This window comes from Lytechinus variegatus, chromosome 5, assembly GCF_018143015.1.
Source record: "Lytechinus variegatus isolate NC3 chromosome 5, Lvar_3.0, whole genome shotgun sequence".
Taxonomy (NCBI): domain Eukaryota; kingdom Metazoa; phylum Echinodermata; class Echinoidea; order Temnopleuroida; family Toxopneustidae; genus Lytechinus; species Lytechinus variegatus.
This window is the reverse complement of record NC_054744.1, coordinates 46,288,991-46,310,723: the sequence shown is the minus strand read 5'-3', so window position 1 is coordinate 46,310,723 and position 21,733 is coordinate 46,288,991. Positions and strand designations below refer to the sequence as shown.

General features: G+C 35.5%; 1 protein-coding gene across 2 annotated transcripts; it reads right to left on the bottom strand.

The window, feature by feature from the left end:
* Nucleotides 1–1,515: 1,515 nt before the first annotated feature.
* Nucleotides 1,516–19,701, bottom strand: LOC121416295 (betaine--homocysteine S-methyltransferase 1-like). Of its 2 annotated transcripts, none has more exons than XM_041609827.1 (8): nt 19,554–19,701; nt 15,398–15,539; nt 15,005–15,123; nt 13,070–13,273; nt 7,122–7,269; nt 6,237–6,419; nt 4,651–4,879; nt 1,516–3,670 (listed from the first exon to the last, which is right to left on the bottom strand). In XM_041609827.1, the coding sequence occupies exons 1-8, from the start codon at nt 19,578–19,580 to the stop codon at nt 3,496–3,498; spliced, it is 1,227 nt and encodes a 408-aa protein (XP_041465761.1). In that variant the 5' UTR covers nt 19,581–19,701; the 3' UTR covers nt 1,516–3,495. The 2 variants fall into 2 exon arrangements, with proteins under 2 accessions (XP_041465761.1, XP_041465762.1); XM_041609828.1 differs by having other exon boundaries at nt 1,516–3,673; nt 4,654–4,879.
* Nucleotides 19,702–21,733: the final 2,032 nt, after the last annotated feature.

Genomic DNA, 21,733 nt, shown 5'->3' with positions numbered 1-21,733 from the left:
CACTGCTGCTATATTGAACCGCGTGATGCAGGTGAGACGGCCAGAGGCATTCCACTTGTTTTTATTTTGAGCCCTTGCATCTTAATCATTAATAATCATTGGGCATTGTTTTCCCAATCAGAACTGATTATTAAACAAATATTGAAAACCCCTAAAGCTACAGATAGATATTTTTATGACTATTTACCAAAAATGGGGTGCCAATTCTGTCCAATAAATGTTCTCTTGTTCTCTCCGAATTGGTGTTTTTATGCACCGTTGGACATTTATACTGGATTTGTTTTTGTGTACAAGACTGAAATATATGCTACAAACTGTCAATGTTCATTTTGCCCTCTTCCACTTATTTTCAAACAACTCATGTTTTGTCAAATTCATTTCTGTCCAAGAGCGTCCTCTCCAGAATGACCTGACCGAACATGTAATCAAGATTGAACCCTATAAAAAAAAATTTGGTGAGCTTATGCTTTACAATTTGAAATAATTGTATCACTTGTGCACAACACACATACTAAACTTCAGGGAGAACAAAGCTTTTTTTTTTAGTCAAATGAGATAGTTTGGCATACCCTGATTGTGAAACAAACTCTAAACCCATTTTTATTATCTTTTAAAAATGGTGGAGGTAAACCCCTTAAATATTGTTTTTATTTAACTTTCCAACTTACAACTTCAATTTTGACACTCTTTCAGTTATTTTTTGGAGTTTGGGGGATGGCTGTTTACATATTTTACAGGACAGAACTTGTATATGTTTTGCTTCTAAAAGTTTTATTATCTTGTATAAAGTTGCTATTATTATTTGCATGATCTGCATTGTACATGAAATGATTAAATTATTGACAATAAACTCATTCTTTTTCTGAAAGAGCATTTTCTTACCCAAACACATGTTGTAAAAGTCACTTGTGAATGCCATTCAACTACATTTTCAACAGATATTCATTCATGATCAATAATAATAACTGTATATTTTCCCAAGGTAGCCACTTCAGTTCCAAAACCTGTCCTCCCAGCTGCACTGCTATTATTAATACCTCGACTTCAGCTGGGCTGCCTAGGTGCTCAAGCATTCAAGGAATTTCTTGCTGAAGGAAAACATGCCATGGCTTGGAATCGAACCCACGTCCCTCAGTATGAAAGAAGAGAGTCGTTTACCACTAGACAGACCACAACGCTCCCAATTTGACCGTATTAATTAATCTCATTGGCCAGAATTCACAAAGGTGATTTTGAAAACCCACGGTTGAATCCATGATTTATCCAGATTTCCTATATAAATTACGCTTCATTTAGCGTGTATCGGGCATGTGTATGAAAAATGTGTAATGCTGATGCGCGCTTTTGTCACAGTGCACCAAATTGACGCACTAAATTAATCATAATTTATACAGGAAATCTGCATAAACCATGGATTCAACCGTGGGTTTTCAAAGTGGGGCCACTAATTTTGATTGTTCTTAGGGAAAATTTCATCAACAATACAATATATTGACAGTTGGAGAGATGTAAACATATAATATCAATACTTTTTAATTCTCTTTAGACAATTGTTCAATATGTTGATTTTACACCATAAAGTATGTTTTTAAAGCTTTGACAATTCCAATGGAAGGACATATAATTCACCTGCAAATCAACTTGAATGCCCGATACAAAAAATATTCACAATTAACCCCCTACTACATAAACAAAACATTGAATTTCAATGAACAATCATAGAGCTTCTTTCTAATAATTTTTTATTCTTTTCTAATAAATTGTTTGCCAAGCAAAGCTGAATAATTCCTCATCCTTGAGTTGGTTTCATGTAGCATACATTATAAGCAGGATTAATAGTGCACCAAGGAAACATTAAATTTTAACAAATTGTCGTATTTCCTTCATTATCTCTATCACATACAATTTATACAACAAAGTTTAGTAATTTAAATTGATTACTACAAGTCACAAACACAAAGAGAGTAATCGACGTTGATTGTTTTCAAACAATTGTTAATACTGAATAGCAAATTTATGCATAATTTCATTTGGAGGATGACTTCCAAATTACAATTAGAGCGAGAGTGTAAAGTGAAATGATGAACTGAACAAAAAATATATAAAATAGATAATTCTTTTTCTTTGGTGTACTGTATGTCCAAATGGATGGGATGTTTTATAGACGATGGATGGATGGATAGTTCTTCCACGCATGTGGTCTAGCACATGTAGTGATACTTAAATATACAATAAAGAAATAAGAAATGCTGAAAGCATAAGTCTCAGTTGCAAAGTATTTCTTTTCTGTGGTACAAATAAAAGCTCATCATATTTTGAAGAAAAAAAGATTTTCCCCAGGCGTTTATATTACATTCACAAACTATACAGAGAATAATGGAAAACTATACACATTGTTTTTTTTAGGAACAATAAAAAATTATGACAGGGTTCCCAGCTTTTCAAGAAAACAGGCGCCGATCGCACGAAAGGGTCTTTCCAACGACCGTCTTTCATGTCGACCATCTCTAATGATGCGTTATAAGCGGGATATTTCAGAAATGTACGATAAACAAATAAAATTTGTTAGCTAGCATTTAAATCCCTTGGTATATAATTTTATGATATATCGCATCATTCTATAAAAAAAGATTTTGTTTACTTTAACAGATGAATAAAAATAGTTTGCAGGTAATTTATTTAAAATGCGTTTCAAATGGCGCATCATAATAAATGGGCGACATGAAAGACAATTCTTGCAAAGACCCTTTCGTGCAATCGGCCCAAAATTCCCTGATTTTTCCCTGATGAAGTTTTAAAATTCCCTTACTATTTAGACCCATTCCAAGTTTTGCATGTTTTCTAAATTGTTGCAGTGAATCTCATGTATTTTCAGTGTAAAAAGGCAAGGGGCACTACTCCCTTCTGGCCTTTTAGTGTACATAATCATCAGTTAGAGGCGCTAGTTAGGTCATGGGCTACAGCTACCAGTACTTGTACTGCAGTCAAAGAGGCTACACTAAAAAAAAACCACCAAAAAAATGGATGTCATTCAATGGATGTTGTTTTGATATGCAACAAAATATAACGGCGTCTGACTTACTACCATGCTTTCGACTTTTTGGGCCGATCAAAATTCCTTGATTTTTCCCTCATTTGAGGCATGTTTTAAAAATCAAATTCCCTGATTTTTCCTTGATTGGCCGGGAACCCTGTATGTTTCCAACTTTCTTTTGAGAGGTTCCATAACTGTACAAGCAACATTATTTTCATAACCAACAAAAGATGAAGTCAAGTATCCTTGGGTACAATTTTACTTTCTCTTACATTCATGGCAGTATCAAGAAGTAAAAAAATAATGTACTGGTGGAGGCAGACTTCACAAAACCAATTTATACTGTAGTCTGACAAGAAGTCAGATCCGAAGGCACATAATTCTGAGGTTGAAAATGTATATAACATTTGTACATGTTTTGAACTATTCACTGAGATGTCATTGATACTGTTCTGAAACAGTTATTTCGCTGCTTGTTGGTAAAGCTTCTTCAGTTCTGTGTCGTCGGTCTCTTCGACATGTTGAACAAGGTTTTCATCACCTCGGGTTACACCCCAAGCATCCGGTTTAGACATTGAAGCACAATCTGGTCGACCGCTAGAGGGTTTTAGGTTCTCCCAATAATCACGCCGAGCCCTAAAATCAGAAAAAGATTCATGACAAGAAAAAGGGTGAATTGAAATACTCCTAGAGGAAAAGAAATATAGATGACAACTAAAATGTAGGAATGAAAGACATAGATTGAAAACAATAAAGCAATATTGACTGGCCTTGGGGCGATATATATCGCCCAAACTAGATTTATATCGCCCGAGTCGTAGACTTCATATTTCAGACAAATTTAAAATAAAACCTTGACAAAACCATTTCATATTTGTGCTAGATACTTAACACAATCATTTCAGATTACACTTTTTTTCTTCAATGATGACATATCTTAATAGAAAATGTAACATAAGTCATAGATTCGACATTTATATAATTCTATGAAATGATGTTTGAAAATATAACAAAAGAATACATTTGGCATGAATATGACTTTTTTCTTCTAAAGGAAATTCCACCTGAAATATAATTGAATACCTACATCATCCCAATCATGTGAAAGAGCTTAATACACTCTTTAATTTGATACCAAATCCATCATGGTAGTTATATTCTTGAACATATACAAGTAGTAAATTTTGCGATATTTGGCAAACAAATTTCACTGAATTCCATGTGTGTATGTAAACTTTTGGCCTCAACTGTACATATACATAGCATTACAGGCTAATTCATTTATAGTTCTCTCAAAGGGTATATTTTAAGATGAGGATGGAATTCGAATGGAGCAATGCTCTAGTTACAAAACTGACCTTAGTACTCCTTTACCAATTTCACTCCCAACTATGGACGGCCAGCAACATCATCTCTCATGCATGTTTGTTCAAAATATTTTCTAACTATGATGTATATTCATACATTCATTGTTCTCGTGATCATTTGTTTACAAAGGACATTGGCAAATTTCCTTTAGAAAATATGACATTGATGGATTTCCAGAGTTGAGATTGATTGGGTTAATCATAGCTCAAGACAGGACCCAGATGACCAAGAAAAACAAGGTAACTTACCGGGCCCTAACCCACGGCTTTGTGTGTTGACGAAGACCATCACCCCAGAGGGCATGCTTTTCAGTTCCCTCAGGGTAGAAACCTCTCTCCTTGTTCAACTCTTCACAGACAGCTCGGATGTGGTAAGGCTCAAATCCACAGCAACCACCGATGTAACGGATACCCAGGTCGTAGGCTTCACGGGCATAACGATGGCACTCCCAACGTGTCAGGATACGGGGCTCCAAACCTGAGGGAAGACAACCATATTTGTATTCAATAGATATTCACCTAGTCAGACAAATACAATCACTATTTTTATTCATATGACACCAAGATAGATCCTTGTCATTTGATTGCTTGTTTCATATCATTCAGTTAGCTCATTTTACAATAACATCATCAACCGTGCATTTGATTGGTTGTTTGATATCAGTTATTCAGCTCATTTTATGAGATCAACCTTGCAATTTGGATCCATACTATTTTGTCCATTGCATGTGCCAACCGAGATTGCAGGCACAAGAAAAACCACACGTTTGAAGTGTGTGTTGCGTGTACGTGAAAATCAACAGACCAACCTGCACTGCTTGAGCATATTTTGCATCAAAAATTCATAATTTTCATATGAAAAGAATGTATAGGCGTCAATGTAAACCAAATAATGTTCTTTTCATTTGTGCAATGGACAGAATACTTCATTCGGTGAAAAATAAAGTATGAAGTATTCTGTCCATAGCACTCATAAAAATTCATTATTTGTATACTATACTACTTTATTCCAGAATTCACACAAGTGGATATTGGAGAATTCTAGAGTTAATGACGTATCACTTCCTATTTGTTAATACCTTCAATCACTTCAATAATTCCTGTTCTAGAGTAAAAAAAAAAAAAATCACTCATACCACTACCTGCCCTATCAGTGTTAGTACATGTACAACTATATTGAACTCCCAGACTTCAGAAAATTAATTAATCCTCCTATCCATGAGTTTGAAGAGGCCAACATATCAACAGCCATTGCTGTTTGTTTGGGAATGTAAACCAGATTGAAGACTGCATGCTTCTGTCCCCTTTTTGGTTCAGTGGCGTTTGTTTCAGCGACAACTGCTAGATGCTGCAAATCCCACACATTATTGGAACGACCAACTTCAACCCTAGATTTTACACTATACCCAATCCTACACCCAACCTAACAACCCTAGCCCTATTTCTTAGACAAAATAAAGCCTGGGGTAATTGTTGTTGGAGCAAATGTCGTTCTCTATTTGCCAGTTTAGAATAAGGTGTTGATGCAAGACATCGATGCGAAAACATAGTATCTCCCGTCTGTGAAGGTAAATGTTTCAGGTACATTGTGATTCAAGATGGTAACTTTCCTACTAAATACAGGGATAACAAATCAAATCAATTAATCCTCTACCGTGCACACGACAGTGTGAATGCCCTGCATTGATATGGTTTTCATCATGATTTCAGATTATTTCTGTGAACACCACCTGCATGGAATATTTACATGCTATACCATGGGAACATGGTTTGCATGCTCAAATCCGTTTTCAAGAATATTTTCTTTCTTGCTATCATCTTGATATAACACTCACCAAAAGGAAACTCTGGGAGATCAATAAATCCTTGCTTGCCACAGTCTGGTGTGGCAAACGCAAGAGGTTGGATCATGAGATGTCTCTTGAGTCCTGCTTTCTCAAGACCTTCCTTCATCAGAGCGACGCCTTTCAGACATATCCAAGGGTCGAAGTGACAGTTTATACCGATAACATCAGCACCTAGATAGGGAAATAATGATTCAATGGTAAGGGATGAAATAGTTTCATGGTATTTACAGATTTAAAGCGTTTAGAGACAATTATTTTGTAATATTGAATACATTTTCCATAGACGCCAGATTACAAATATATACGCCCAGTCTCCATTCGGTCAGATATTGCCATCAATTTTGTTTAGAGGATGATTATTAAACATTTGCTGAGCCCAGAATCATGACAAAAAGATGGTGTAGTTGTATCTCGAGCTAAAGCTGAAGTAGTAATAGTGCTTTGCAGCCGCTGGCAAAAAGTTCTATATAACACCAGGGGCCTGTTGCATAAAACTTTTTACCTGAGAAAACTCAGGTATTTTTTACCTGAGTTTTTGCCCTGTGTTAAAGTCAATGGCAGAAATCAGACTAACCTTAGTTTTCAGTTTTTATCGGAGTTTTCTCAGGTAAAAATTTTCATGCAACAGGCTGCAGGAGGGTGTTTCATAAAGCTGTTCGTAATTTAAGAGCGACTTTAAGGACTGGTGATCCTTTCTTACACGCTAAATTATCACCAACATGATAATGAACATGATTTACCACAAGAAAGGATCACCAGTTGTCATTAAAGTCGCTCTTAACTTACGAACAGCTTTATGAAACGGGCCCCAGCTATTGTTATAAAGAATTTAACAGATGTTCATATGCAGTTTGTATCATTCTAAATATTTACCAGCTTCTGCCATCTTAACGGCACAGTCGCCAGCAGATACACCATGCATATCACCCTCTGGTCCAATACACAATGAACATGCTACAGGAATACCAGTCTTCTTCAGTTCTTCAACTGCCCAAACAGCCTCTTCAACATGCTCAAAGTACTGAAAAACAAATATCATTCTTGTGGTTAGGCAGAGATACAATAAACAAATGGCAGGAAGCATTATTGTGGAATACACATCACAACTTAACATGTTAACCCGTTCGCGACGGCATAGTAGAATAGGTTCTAACACCCCAAACGAGATTAATCAGCCGACCATGTCAAGTTCGAACAGCTCCATTGTTCCGTGCGTGCGAGCTGGATCGTTGATTACAAAAGCGTGTGTGCGATCCACGATGAGTGAATTGATCGATCGATAGTTTTCGCGCATGCGTAGTTCATTTCCTGTTTTGGCTGCACGGAGTTCAGAGCTCACCTGTCGCTCAAGAACTATAATCATGTCCGCACAAAGTGACTTCTTTGAGAATGTATTGTTTGTGATGTGGGTTTTGAAGTTCTTCTTGGACTTCTTCTTTTTTGATATTACTATTATCATAATATTATCATTCTCCCTTCCTTTCTTCTTCCTTTTCTTCTTTTGCGATCTTATAATTATCAAAATTATTATTCTCATTTCTTTTCTTCTCATATTCTTCTTTTTCGATATTCTTCTTATCTTATCATCCTCATTTCCTTTCTTCTTCTGTTCGATCTGTGTCTCATCTTTTTGTTCTTATACTTCCTATTTATAGACCCCCCCCCCTTCTCCCTTGATATAGTCTTGCTTTGTTTCCTCTTGCAAATGAAATCCTCCTTTTTTTCCTTTTTCTTTTTTATAATGCTCCCTTTTCCTTTTCTCCTCCTTCTTCTTCGCTGATAATTGTGCAATCCTACATCTCCTCCATCTCCTAAGTTTTCTTTTTCTATTTCCCTTCTATTTATTCTTGTTATGATTTTGCTTGTGCTTCTTCCTTTTCGTTTTTTTTTCTTCGTCGTCTTATCTTCTCTTACCTATTCTCATTCTTTTACTCCTGTCATCCTATTTTGCTTTATTTTGTTCTCTCTCTGTTTTTCTCTTCTTGCAAAATGAAAAAAATGAAGAATATGATATTTCTTTTTAAAAGTATGTCCGCCAAAACATGAATCTTCAAAATATCTTTATATGCATACAAGTAATATTTTCTGAACAAGAAATCATAATCTTCTCGATAGGGAGCAGTTCTTACCAATCCAAAAGTTTGCAAGGTGGTATACAACAATTATTTTGAAGATTATTTATCATTTATCATCCAAGTATTTAAGTTAGCCCACCCCATCCCGCATGATCACCATTATCTTCTCCTTTCATCTATTTTTTCTGTTTCGTCTGCTTTTTTTATTTTATCTTTTTCTTTGTCTTATCATTATTATATTCATAATCTTGATCATTGTTGTTATTATTGTCAAAATCATTATTATTATTTTTATTATCCGATTGTTATATTTTCTTTTATTATTTGTTATTATCATTGTTAGTGTTGATAGTAATGTTTATAATTGTTATAATTGATATTATGTAAACATTTGAATATTTACATGTAAAGAATAAAAGAATTTAGTTTAATTCGATTGAAAAATATTATTGCTATTGTCATGTTTGTTTGGCGCAGCCCGAAAGAAGAATCAGTTTCGCTGAATGCCATCCCCTCTACCCTCTCTAATCCCCTTACCTCTAGTCAACCTCTACTCTCCTCTATTTTCCCTTTACTTTTTCCCTTCTTTTCAATCAGTAGCTTACGCAGGGGGGGGGATAGGGTTCTATTTCATACGAGGCGCTTTTAATCGAAAAAAAATGTACTACAACACTGCGCAGACAAGTGGGTTATGTTCTCCCTCTCTTCTTCATTTCGTGTTCCGTGCCCCCGGCCCTCTCTCTATTTTTTCCCTTCTTAGTATTATCTCGTCATCACAGAAATATGTCCAAACCCGGCCCTCCAAGCCCGATCCCATAATAACAAATAAAACCTATTTTAGGATAGGTGCCCGGCATATTCGGCACATAATCAATTTCAAATGATGTCTAGATTTTACGTCGTCTAGAAATGTTCAACAAAAAACTCCAAATTATTTCCTTAATTCAAAATCTAAAGGAGACGTTGCCATGTATTTGTGTAAAAAAAATGAATATTATGTATCACATGATTCTAGTAATTAAATTTGTATTATAAACAAGACATTCTGCCTTTCTTTCATTATCCAAGAATATACAATAAGTCCCTGCAATCCGTTTTATTTATTGTGGACTTACTCAATTCTCAGTTTATTTCACTAGTTTAGAACGTGTGTGGTTATTTTCTTGACATTTATGTGCAAAGGATTTAATGATCAACAAATGATTAGTAATGCATGGAAAAATGCAAGAAAGAATAACATAAGTATATGTTGGACAATTTAAAATGGAAAAAAAAATGAGTGTGACCAGAAAGACATTTTCGGTTTTGCTGGTAATCTATTTGTTAGAGATCGGCGGTGAACCAAGGAATTCTCGGTGGAGGGGACTATAAATGCGCTACTTTTTCTTTACTCTTTTTCTGACAAGCAAAGGGGGGGGGGAGGAAATAGAGGTCAGCAATGAAATCGCAACCCAAGTTACACCATTACTATTTTATACCCCTTTTTTCTAATTCTAGTGCATATGAATTATATTCCATCGTCTAACCCCCACCCCCCTATTTGATTCGCCACACTCACTGTCAAATTTTCGGACAATATGATTTGATTACATTTTAGGAACTTTCCTTTTGGAAATTATTATTTCCTGCGTTCAGTTTGTTTTAATATACAATTTCGTCAAGATGGAAAAGGACTCTGAAAATGATAACCTGCATTGCCAAAGTAAAATTCTAAAATGTCGTAAGTGTATATAATTTCTCACCCGGTACATTCACCTTTACAGAATTTCGATGTATTAAAATAATTCTTATGTTGTATTTCTCCCCTTCCTTTTTCCTTGTAGCCAACAATCCATAAGAGCTCCGATGAAAATACAAATATAACGAGTTAATTAGAGAACTGTAAGAGGAAGAGCGTGCTTAAAAAGAGATACATAGAAAGGCCATTCTCGCCTGCCTAAATATCATATTCCAGCTCATATTGACTGATACATATTATCTCTAATTAATTAATTAATTAATTTATTGTCTTTATTAATTAATTCATGTACTGATTGCTTTATCTCATATCTTTATCCAACTTGAGCGTCTGTTATGGTCTATGGAGTACGGCTAAAAATAAAACAAATAACCGAATGGACGTATATGGAATCACAATATGCTTTATGCCGTTTTTCTCGCACCCTTCTAACAAGCAATTAAAAAAAAATAAAACGAGCCGCATGATGATAATGATTAATAATTCATATAATATCCACTAAACATTGTGATGAAGGCGCTCTACTTATTTATTACCCGGCTTACATCAATTATTTTAATTTGTTCCGTGAAAAGCATTATAGGCCTGTTTGCAGACATAAACATAGATATTTTATTTTAATATATTCTGCTTTTCATTCCCTCTATCTTCTCGAATAATATATCCATGGAATGCATATTTACTCCATGCTCTGGATTCCTATCGCATCACATTTTTTATATGCAGGTCAAACCAAACCATGATAACATGCATCAGAATAAAATCAATCGGGGAAACCTTGGATTTTTCGAATATTCATATAATGAGATTATATGGATAAAACATGCTTCATATACTTTGTACATCGTAAATAACACATATTAGTCTTCATTAGCATGATTATGCCTATGTCACGGTGTTTATCACTCTTTGGTGTTAAACCAAACTGACAAAGGGTGAATTCATCCGTACATCCTTCCCTTTCAAGTCACTCGTTTACATTGTTAGTAAGTGGCAACTTTATTGATCTTCGCTGGATGCCCTTTTGTTATTTTCAAAGGAAAGGGGGCCATGCCTCCATCAATTACCCCATCCGTATCGTTAGAACAAAATAGAGTGTATGTACGATCCGAGGTATTCTCAATAGCCAGCTGTATACACTTTTGTTTAGGATTATAGAAATCGATATCAACTTAAAGTCGTGTACTCTCTTCTAGTTTAATCTAGCTTGATCAGTTCATGAAGTTGAATATTATGACAACCATTTTCAAGAGGCAAAATAATGCACCTAAATGAAAGAAGAAAACACAAATCGATGTGTTATAAACTGAAATCATGATTTTTTTTCTTCCTATATTCTACCAACGGCGCCATTTTGAAACCTCACTAGCTTTTTTTTTGTATTGAGTAGTTTTTATTGACAACTTCAATTCATATACAAAATAAAATATATGTAACAAATAAAACTTTGAAACATAATATTTTCATGAATGTTACAATAAAACACAATGTCAGACATCTTCCAATACATAATTATAAATAACATTGATTATAATATATGCATCAAGAAGAAACTTCTACAGAAAATTCCAACATATTGATTTTTTTCCAGTGTCAAATAAAAAACATAAGAGAAATTTTCCAAATACAAAAATAAATCATTAATAAAACCTAAACGAAATTGAAGCCATCAGCATATGTATTTTTGACCCATCACCTCGGCCTCCTCACCCAAATAAATTCAAACACAAACTCAGCCCTTGTCATTACCCCCCCCCCCCCCACCCTCCCATGAACACCCCCATCCCCTATCCGGTGGAGAACTGGCTCTGGGCTCCAATACACGGTCTAATATTTAAGTTTTCCCATTTAGAGAAAGCAATCTAATATAGTATCGATCATGTCGATCATTTTCGATCTATCGTTGATCATATCAGCGCACGCACACAGCTCTGCGTGCGTTTTGGGTTGCATTTCGCTGCTCCCATTATTTTCCCTCACTCTTATTGATTACGGTGTATACGTGGTCCTGCGAAACTGAAAATCATTGAAATCAAGCTTTCATCGCGGCAATGCCCACTGTACGCGAATATTGGACTCTCATCGAAGCATAACTCGTTTTATAATGCTTTATAAACTATAGAAACAAAAGGTAAAAACGTATGACTTTCTGGAATGTGTAGTTTAATTAATGGACATTGTAATTATAACACAGAAAAGGCAGAAACATAGTATGAAATTGTATTTTTAAAGCCTGCAAATGGATTCGAGTAATAGCCTTTGGGGAACCGACTATATACGGCTCCCGTACATGAATGAGTTTTAGGGAACCGTATATAGCCGGCTCCCGTTGGCAACGGGTTAAGTGTTTTTTTCTCTCGTTAATTTTGAAAAATGCGCATAAATCAGCACATTTAATGAGTTTCAAAGTTATGTGTAGAAGTTTTGAATCTTCCACTTAGTGCTATCGTATAAAGCAAATAGAATTTAAATCGGACTTGAAATGATGACAAAGAAGCATTTTGAAATTATGGACGGACGGCCGCATAAGCTTATCTGGCCCTTTGGGCCGGATGAGCTAAACACGCTGAAATGCAAAAAGTGAAAATTATGTCGCACTTTGGTACTCTATACAAAACAACCCAACTACATGCATACCCAGTGAATGTAAATTGGTGAAAACAAAGATCAGGGCCCCGTTGTACAAAGAGTTGCAATTGATCCAATCAATCGTAAGTATGGAAAGCCAGCAAAATCAACATATGAAATGCATGTTTGTTCAAAAGAAAAAATTCTAGATAGGAATCCATATCCATAAATTCATTGATTTCTTGACAATTTGGAATGTTCACCTTTGATTACAAAGGACATTTTGCAAATTTCCTTTAGAAAAAATTATGACACTGATAGATTTCCATAGAGTTACGATTGATTGAATCAATCATAACTCTTTGTACAACGGGGCCCAGAAGAATATTTAAAGATCCAGAAAAATGTAACGATTCCAAGGAGATGCTATTAATGCTCACCTCGGCGAGAAGGAAGTCCACTTTGTTCTCCTCAAAAACTTTAACCTGCTTCCTAAAGATAGCTTGGACAGATTCCTTGTTAGCACCTGAGAGGTATCCAGGTGTTTGGCAGACACCACCGGCAAACAGACCAGGTCCATTACCATTGCCAATTTCAGCTACTTCTTTTGCGATATCACATGCTCTCTGGTTAATCATAGCACCCTTTTGCCCAAGAAAAAAAAAATGATTAGTATATTTGCAATCACTAATAGGGCTCATGTATTACAATCCACAAGCAAGAGGGAGAACTGTCCATCAATGAGTTCCACTTCAAAATAAATAAGTTTGTTCACAAAAAATAGAAATGTCATTTAATCATGATTAAAGCTTCTGCATTTTAAAAATTTCCTTATGTGAGGAACAAAATATTAATTACTAACATTTCACACAATCCCTTCTAGGTTTTACAGGAATTTTATGGCTTTAGAACATCAGACATCCAATGCACCAGTGTAGCTCAGAGTCGTAGTTTTGATTAAATTTGTTGCAATATTGGATAAGACGACAAATGTTTAAACATAACTGCCAGTTATGGTAATGATCTCAAAATTAGTTTCAAAACTGACCCCAATAAACTGACCACCAAGTGTTTGCAATTGTGTGGAATTGTTCCAGTAGAAAATGTGAATTGCTGATAAATAAGCAAAATGAGCAGTATTCCGGCCAGGTTAGGGGTCTTGAACAAAGCAATAATAATGATACACTGTCACATATCTGTGTTGGCAATCTTTAATTTTGGAAAATTAACTTCATTGTGAAAGGAAAGAGGTTGATGGTACAACATGTGTGCAGCCCTGTAGGGACTGAGATAAGAAAAGTGGATAGAAGTGGTGGTGGATTTGAAAGGCAAGAAAGTGGAGGTTTTAAAGTAGAGTATTCTTTCCAAAATGAGTAATCCTTAAAAGGACTGTAAACCAGACAGAGTGGAAAGCTGCAGATAGTAGGCAGGCTCGAGTAGGTGAGAGAAGGCTGGCTTGAGTCGGCGAATAGAGTAGCAGGAGAGCAGACTTGATGTTTCAGGCAGGTTGACAGTCCATCTTCAGAATTGACCGTTCGCTAGCTGTGTTGCAGTACTTATAACATTCATGAAGACCTCGAGGAGACAGGGCTACACTCATTTTGGAAATACTACTTTCAAACCTTCACTTTCTCGCCATTCCAATGCACCTCCATTTCTATCCACTTTTCTTATATTATCCTTTCAGGACTTCACACATGGTGTACCGTAAAAAAACTTCCATGATTGTTCATACCACCATGCAAACGAAACAAACAAATTTCACTTTTTCATGCAATTATTGTTGTGAATAAGACGATGAATATAATAGTTTTGAAGTCTGAGATTGAAATTCTAAAGTTCAGATAATATTTGATGGGCGTCTAAGTCAGTCAGTATATCTGGATGAGTTTTGGGTCTAGTATTCTACTGTATCTATCTCTCTAATAATCGAGAAGTCTTATTTATATCATGAGTTTTGGGGGTGTAACAATTTAAGGTGGGAGGAATCTCTAAACTTGATCTGATTGGTCTACAGGTAACTGTCTATCAAACTTTCTCTGGTATAAGGGGTGTGGTGATACTCTGTGCAAGTGACTGGGGCTGGAAGTGGGAGTCATACTTCTTTCATGAAGCTAGCTAACGTCACTGAGGGTTGGTCTTTTCATGGTCAAGGTTTAGGGGTTAAATGGTATTGGGGGTTTGGGATTCTTAGATGACATTGGGGGAGTTTGTAAACAAGTGAAGGTGAATGACTGAAAGGAGAACAGGAAGTTAAATACATACTACATAACATTATACAAGATATAGATTTACGATGATATTGTGACCTTTAAGCAAGATTTAAAAAGCTTTCTCATACATTGGTTCAGCTTTAACTGAATTAGATTGCTTACAGTATATTTCTCAAGCGACTTGTTCGCCCGGTTCTCTAGTTTATCATCACTGGCGTAAAATGTGAAAGCTTGGATGACGTCTGCTCCAGCACGGAGGAATTCCTTGGAAAGCTGTCGAACTGGAAGTATTAAAAAACACGAAGATTCAATCTCATTCAAATCTCCAATTCATCATCATAATATTCTGTTTTCATATTGCGATTTATTGGATCTACGCTTGCCTGCACACAATGTATGCACTATCTACAGTCGACACTCCCCGAACAAGAGATTTCAAATTCGATTTCTCAGCAAACTACATTGGCTTTCACATCCTTTGTCAAGGTGGAGTTGCCCTTCAAATGACCTTCGACCCAAACCAACTTTAATCCCTTAAAAAGAAACCAAACTCACCAGCCTCTGGGTGTTCTACGGTTGCTTCTGGAGTCCATGGTCCAGCCTTGACGTAACCTCGTTTCTCTAGAGCAAACACGTAACCTCCATCACCGATCACTATCTCACCGGCATCTAGACGCTCCATAAAGCCCTTCTTGTCCTATGAACAATGACCAAAAAAAAAAAGAAAAGTGGAACACCTGTTAATCATGCCTACATTATGCAATTCAATATAGCGGAAGTACTATTCACACAAAAAACACTGGTCACTCATATGATAACAAAATACTAAGTTCATTGACTCTAATGACTTTTGACCTTCACCATGTAACCTAGACTTGTGCAAGCAATCAGAAATACTTGATTACCCATTATGTCAAAGTTTCACAAGCTAGACTATAGACTTTCAAAGTTGTGATGGCATTTCAACAAATAAATTAGTGAGATATTAAAATACCCTTAAAATCTCTCTGAATTGGTATTCTGAGAACAATTTTATCTTCATTTTATCTCTGTAAGACTCACCTACATGTATTTTTGAATCAGTATCGAATGAGAAACGTGCCTTTATGGAGCTCTCTCATTTCACTAAACCAATGGAAATCCAATCCGCCAGGTGTGGCAAAGCGAGATTGCATCAATTTTTTTACTTCAAGTACACTTGCACTATACGCTTGCGCATCTTTACAGAGATTTCTTTCTTTAAAATGGCAATACTCTTATCTTTACATTTCAAAGACGATATTAGTCAAGAAAAGTCTTATGAAATAATTCCTGATTGTACAGGAATAAGATTAACGTGTTATTCTCAATAAATATATCATTTTAATTCATTTTCATGTCAACATTTGGATCTAATTCACCAAGAAATATTGATGAATCAACACAGCAGAGATAAAATAGCCCCTACCCTCTTTAAGTTTATTTTATTTTTTCTACAAAGTAACATGGGCACAAGCACATCACCCGCATTGCAACAGTAAAATACACGATTGGTAAGTCTACGTAGCAGTGACTTCTCTGTCAGCTAACCAATTAATTGTACTAATATCATGAATTATTATTATTGAAAACAAAGTTTCTACATTTCATCAACCAAACTACATGTCTTAGTACTATAGGCAGGCATGCAGTCACTGGGCCTCTAATTTGGATTTCCTGATCAAATCCCAAATTGTACTAACAAAACACTAACCCCCATTGGCAAAAAAAAAAAAGCACAACATACTTTTCACGGTAAAACATAATGAAAACAAGATCGATACAAAGGTCAATTTGATTGGGGAGAATATAAAAAAATTGCATTTCAATCTTGTTTTAGGAGAGAAATAATGGTTCAGACAGACATCTGAATGAAAAAAAAAACAAGAAGTTTCCTGTCCATGTCAATTTAGATAAGAGTTGGAAACAAATGTTTTCAAGGAAGAGGAAAAGGATATTGAATCACACGATAGGTTCCTAGACCCCATTCTCATAGATCTTCAGCTGGGTTCCCTTAAACCAGTTTAGGAAACATTAGAAGATTGCTTCCCAAGCCTACTTATCATTATCTATCTATGAACTGGTTTCCAGAAACACTTCACGTGTTTGTTGCTATATATATATATATGTTTACCAATTCATGTAGGATTAGGACATCATTGGCAATTTGGCATATTCTTTCATTGCAGTCATGGATTCATTCGATGCAGTCATGCCTTACTTTGATGCCTTACTTTGGAGCAAACCAAAATTAACATCACTGCAAAGAATACCTCCTGGTACTGATTATCCAAGCATGAAGACAAACCACCTTTATATAGTATCAAATCATTTGAGGGAAGATACAGTTCCAGGCATATACATGGATGTGTTCATGGCATATTTTTTCCTTGGGGATTTGTGAGGTGTCAAGCTTTTTTTTTTTTTTTACTCACATGGTAAATTCTAAAGGCTTATTTTTCCTTACATTAAGGTACATGTAGAATAGATATTATAATGTAATACCAGGTAAGCCCCATCCATCTCATTTACAGCTTTCTAAAATGGACTTCAGACGACATTATACTGCATGCATGGGCAGTTCCAGGGATTTATTTATTTATTTTTTTTTTTGGGGGGGGGGCAATGATGGTGACCTAAATGTGACATCATCTAATAGAGGAATTATCAGATTTCCATGACCAAGACCCCCTCCATTTGATACCATTTTTCCCTTTGTTTCCCCCAGTCCTCCACTACTCAAGAAATCTTGGGGGGATGGGGGTCCCTGACTGAAGGTATTATTGTGTTTGCTCAAACACACACTTCATGTAGCCTAAATTTTATATACAGAAAATAGTGAATTGAATTTCAAAGGCTAGAGTCGAGGAATCATGCACCAAAGTTTGTTCACCTAAACACTACTTATGCACATTAGGTTTTCTCCGTAAATCAGAAATGCATGCATTCTATACATTATTTGCTAGCACTGCATAACACTTGCTTGTGTTGCAGAGCCATTTGCTTTAAACGATTGTGTTCTAAAGCAAACACGTCTTTGTTTGCAGACTACTTTGACACACATCCACACACACAGGGTTAAAGGAAAATGAAATGTTGATCACATCGCCAATAAAAGAATGTCACATGATTAGTGATCTCTAGTTCTCAAAATCAAAATGCTTAGCCTTTTAACTTTCTCATTTGTTCAATTTTTAAGTGTGTGCTCAATACAGCATTCGCATACCAAAGTGTGGATTCTAAACAGGCAGGATGGTAGCAGTGAACAAGTGATAGAAGCAAGGGATGTATTAAGTCACTGTAGCCTATTGTGATGTAAAAACTCATTAGAATATCACTTTTGTGACCAAAATTATCAATTTCCATACAGTTGCAATTCAATTTTCATTAGTAGCTTAGAATAATTTTTTTATTGAGCATAGCGCTCAAAAACTTGAAATCTGGGCACATTTTTGTGTACGCCCTCTAATAACTAATACTGGGGGGTGTTTCACAAAGATTTAAGTATGACTTAGAGTCGCACTTAAATACCGAGTTGCGTACGGTGTGAAAGGCTTGACCGCATTGGTCAGATCGTGTCATGAGGACGCGCACTAATGCGTATCTATCAATATGATCGTGCGTTGCATATCATGTACGCGTCGGCATTTAAGTGCGTCTTAAGTCATGCTTAAATCTTTGTGAAACACCCCCTGGAAAGGAATATGGCAAGAAAATTTTTATTTTTAATATAGAAAAAAATAGTAAGAATAAAATTTACTTAAGAGTCAAGTTATATAATAAATCACTGTAATGGAAACTGACAGCATAAAAAAATAATGCATTTGTCCAAAAGAAAAAGAGAAAATAATCCAAACATTGTCAATCTTATTTTGCCAGACACAGATGTACGGTAACCGAGAACAAGGTTATTCATAACCTTGTTCATTGAATGAGTGGCTACTAGTGTTTTCACAGCTCAAAAAATCATTTCCTGGAATTGAATCCAAAATTTCCTGAAATTACTTTGCATTTCCTGGAATCTTCAAATTTTCGTTTTAAAAGTTTTGAGCTACAATTCTAATGTTACATCCCCTGTACGTACTGACTACTGGGTATGCCTAAACATGAGTGCATGTGTGCCTGTGTGTGTGTGTCATGCACTACGTTGCTAATACCTATATAACGTTAGAGTACTCTAATAGAGCTGACACATATCGAGTGCCATGGCAAGCCATGTAAGAAAATGGGAAAAGTTTAAAACAGTCAAGAAAATAAGTTTTTATTCCTTGAATATTTTAAGATTTTAGTATTTGTATGTCATAATTTTTGGATTTCCCGGAATTTTTTTTTTCATTTCCCAGTAATTACCTGGATTTCCCGGAATTCGGGTACTGTACGGTAATTTCCTTCAAAGTGGAAACACTGCCACTGGGCTACTATTAGTGTAAAGGTCAGGTAGACCCTAGTACTACTACTAGACAGTAATAGGCAGTTAAGACAGTTAAGACAAGTCTGACTCTGTCGTCATGTGTGACTGACAATGTCAATGATTGATGTTGTGATGAATTTATGTCTGATCCTGTCCATACCCAGGCAAGGCCCAGCCAGGGAAAGCATCTGGACTGGCATGACTGGGGCAAGCATATTGTGATTAATACAATTACAAATTTTAAATTGTCATCTATAATATTGGAGAAATGAATTAACTTACTGTCTTTGATTTCTTGGCTTCTGACATCTTGATTCTATTAAGACCGCAAACGATACCAAACGAAATGATTCCTTGCGTGATTCAGTGAGATGAACGATCCTTTCCACATCAACTCAACATACACAAAGAGACAGATCACAGAAGAAATAGCTGATTTTATGTAGTTAATTTGAGCGTGCCGTGTGCATAAATTGTGCGACATTTTGCACTTGTCTCTTAATTCTACGGCAGTCGACTTTGAGATCTGTCGTGTCTTGGACCGCCCCCATCAACTTTGAACTGAAGGGGTGGTTTCTCGAGACTGTTTAGCTCCATAGTTTGACGGCGGATTCTTTACAACTCAACGTGCTATCAGGAGGCCTAAACGCTCCTGTGAAATAGACCGCAGGATCTAGGAACCCCCCCAAACGTAATTATAAATACAACGTCCTGATTGGACGAATTCGCCCCTCCCTTCCTACTCCCATCATTGAACCGCGCGAATCTGAGTTATCCACGGGAACCTTACAATTTAGTCTAGATTTATAGACACTATTATTGTCCCTAAATTTTGCAGATAAGATGTCGTATATTATTGCGTGCTGTTTTGAATTGATTGAATTGACTAACTGCACGAGAAACAATTAATTAACTATGTTGTATAATTCACTTATATTATCTCAATTATTTCAATTTGATTTGGGCTAATACTTCTCATCATAAGCTAAAACCAATAAATGTTCTACAGAAAAAAAACATTAAGAAAAGTTGCTAATTCTTAATCCACTATCAAGCCAAGCCCCAAACCCCGTCTCTTCCAATCAATAAACTTCCAAACTGCTATATGTTCCGCAAATCTAATAATTTACTCCCTAAGAATTGAGTTTAACTCATATTTTCGTGCTTGGATACCCGATCCTCTCAGAAACGGCTATTTTGAAGCAAAAATCATTTAAATTATATTCGTCACGGGCCCCCGTATTTGGAATGTCATTTATTCTGATATTGCATCTATACCGGTAAATTATCAGAGTACAAGTCCACCTTAATTCTTAGCAGGATATGTACTTTAAATTGAACTTTTCTAAAACTTGTAAATTGAATTGTACGTGTGTTGGTGTGTTTTGTGTGTCTCTCTGTTTTGCTAATAGTATATGTATTTAATTTCTCACCCCCGGGTTATTACCTTTATTGATTGCGAAGGTGTGTGTGTTTTTTTCGAATTAAGTTAATAGTTATTTCATCTTCTTCCTCACTCTTCATCCTTTCTTCTCTACAGGCTCTCCTCTCCTTTGATTTTCGATACCTCTAGCTCTGCCGTTTTTCTTAAAAGGAATGGTCCGGGCTGAAAGTATTTATAGTTTAATAATACTGAGCAAAATGCCAAAAAAATCATCAAAATCGGATAACAAATAACAAAGTTATTGAATTTTAAAGTTTAGCAATATTTTGTGAAAATATGCAGTCGTCATGAATATTAATTAGTTGGGCTGATGATTTCACATCCCCACTTGTTCTTTTGTATTTTATGAAATAAGGTTTAGTAAATTTTTTCCTATATTAAAGAACTACGGAAATAATGGGATTGACAACTGATTTAGTGCATTAGATATTTATTGCTGCAACTTCATTATATTAGGGAGTCATATTATTCACACAAGTATGAAATAATGAAAAAAATATGATTTTATGTAATAACATATCAGAAAACGGAAAGTTGAGATGTGACATAATCAGCCCACCTATAAAATGAATATTCATGACGACTTTTTTCACAAAATATTGATAAACTTTAAACTTCAATAACTTCATCATATTTTGTTATCCGATTTTGATGAAATTTTTAACATTTTGCTCAGTGAATTCTACTCTATGTATTTTCAGCCTGACCATCCCTTTAATTCCATTCTTTAAAATTTTGCCCTCTACATTTTCTTCTCGCCTAATATCCTGTACGCTTACAGGTTGTATATGTATATGGATGCTTGCATTCTTAACTTCATGCAGGTTCCTTCATATTTCACTTAATTTATACTGCCATTATCTTTGTATTTTCTATATGTAACCAAATGTATTTCTTGTATTATGTTATTATTTTGTTATCTTGTGAAGTATGAAAATAAATTCAATTCAATTCAATGCACTGTAAATTACGTTTCACAGGTGATCCGACTAGCCGTGCTTTTTAATAGATCACCTCA

What these genes read in the sequence shown, in the direction of transcription:
- LOC121416295 (XM_041609827.1), bottom strand. Translation starts at nt 19,580, where the DNA reads ATGTCAGAAGCCAAGAAATCAAAGACA. An exon ending in TGGACTTCCTTCTCGCCGAG is followed by an intron (nt 7,270 to 13,069) that starts GTGAGCATTAAT and finishes TTTGTTTTTCAG; the next exon opens with TACTTTGAGCATGTTGAAGA. An exon ending in AAGCCGTGGGTTAGGGCCCG is followed by an intron (nt 3,671 to 4,650) that starts GTAAGTTACCTT and finishes TTCTGATTTTAG; the next exon opens with GGCTCGGCGTGATTATTGGG.